General features: G+C 43.5%; 1 protein-coding gene across 1 annotated transcript in view; it reads right to left on the minus strand.

Annotated features, from left to right (window-relative positions):
* Positions 1-814, minus strand: part of LOC108747414 (cuticle protein 64-like) — a 2,750-nt gene extending 1,936 nt beyond the window's left edge. Inside the window, exon 1 of the mRNA XM_018484843.1 lies at positions 741-814. Coding sequence (XP_018340345.1) covers positions 741-752 — 12 coding nt within the window. The 5' untranslated portion in view covers positions 753-814. The remainder of the gene's footprint in view (positions 1-740) is intronic.
* Between the last annotated feature and the right edge of the window lie 885 nt (positions 815-1,699).

A 1,699-nucleotide genomic window follows, 5' to 3' on the forward strand; every position in this document is an offset into this window, starting at 1 on the left:
ACTAATTAAATCTCTAGATATTTCAGCAAAAACCGTGTAAACGTAGAAGACAAATGCAACGTATAAATATGAGAGAAGTCGGGACAGCATAATTCTCGATCGAGAGCGTTTTGCCGCCAATTGCTTATGACGGTAGACATTTCTATGCGAGATTATCCTAAATGGCGGTACGGTTTGAAACGGTCGATTGCGCCGTCGCGCATAGCCTTCGGGCGTTGTTTACGCATATTCAGAATGATTTCAAACATACATCACATGAATGAAACAAGCGTATTCCAGCGCGATAAAATCGTGCCCGCGGCAGCAAGTAAAGTTCGCAGCAAATGTTACGTCCAAGCATTTCTCACGATATTGCGAGTCGACTGTCTCTCTCTCTCTCTCTCTCTCTCTCTCTCTCTTTCTCTCCCTCTGTATAGCTTTAGATAAGTCTATTCTCTAGATAAAAGCAAAGTTGTAAGAGGATAACAATTTTCACAGGGGATAAATGTCGAAATGACAATTTTCGAAATACAAACGTTTGTACATCCCTCGCGCGACATATATCTTCTACAACGTTTCTTAAAGAATCTATTTTTAAAAACTCTGACAATTATAAATTATGTACACATAAGAGATAGCTGCTAAACCCTGCGTTGCCCGCGGGAAAACCGCGGGTGGCTAATCTACCTATACACTCTCTCTTCAGGAGAAAAGTTTCGCCAGTATTCGTCCGTCCCGAGTGCCACGAGTACTTCACTCACCAGCTTAAACATGTTGCTCCAAGTGCTTGCGATCTCTTGTCGGTACTGTGGACTGACTACATCTTCAGTACCCCGTACAGAACACTTATATATCCCCCAGCGGATTGTTTTTGCTCGCGCTCGCGCGGATCAAAGATCCAAGGGGGAGAGACAGAGATGCGGAAAAAAAGTTTTCCCTGCCAATCGCGAACGACGTAAATTCGCGGGCGAGGTAAACGGTATGAGGTCCGATCTTCAGCGTCGATATAGTGGGGTGGGTCGGACCCGGGGACTCGTTACGCGCTCACCTAGATCCTAGATCCTTTGCGGTGCCGTGGATGACTCGCCGCGACCGCTCGCACGAAGGACGGAGCCATTATCGGCCCAGGCCGAGAGAAGAAGGAAAAAAAAAAAAAAAAAGAAAAAGAAGTATCGGTTGTTCGATTTGCATCGTGAGAAAAAGCGCGTCCGTGCCACCTTGAGCGCACGAGGGAGGAAAGGAGAGAGGTTCCCACTTCTTCCCTCGTCTCTCCTTCGTCTCTCTTCACCGTCGACCCCGGCCACTCTCAATCGCTTTCTGTAATTATTCGCGCGTCTATGATCTTGTCTGTGCTCCGCGAAGCGTGAACAGAGCAACACGGGGACCTCGACCGATCGAATGTGGCACGCGGTGGTGCGGAGGTGATATACTGATATACTGACGATACACAGAGAATTCTCTCTCTCTCTCTCTCTCTCTCTCTCTCTCTTGTGTTTTATCATAATTTTCTCTTGTTACTTATTATTATTATTATTTTTTTATAATAGCATTTATAACTAGCTTCTTATATTATCCTCAAATTTATCTATAAATTATTATCTACTTTTCTCTCGCCGGCGTTGTTATAAATTTAAATATTCTACGTCTTTATTTATCTCTTTTATATATATATATATATATAAAAGAGATAAATAAAGACGTAGAATAGCTAAATTTATAA

The sequence above is a fragment of the Trachymyrmex septentrionalis genome, unplaced genomic scaffold (assembly GCF_001594115.1).
Source record: "Trachymyrmex septentrionalis isolate Tsep2-gDNA-1 unplaced genomic scaffold, Tsep1.0 scaffold2, whole genome shotgun sequence".
NCBI lineage: Eukaryota > Metazoa > Arthropoda > Insecta > Hymenoptera > Formicidae > Trachymyrmex > Trachymyrmex septentrionalis.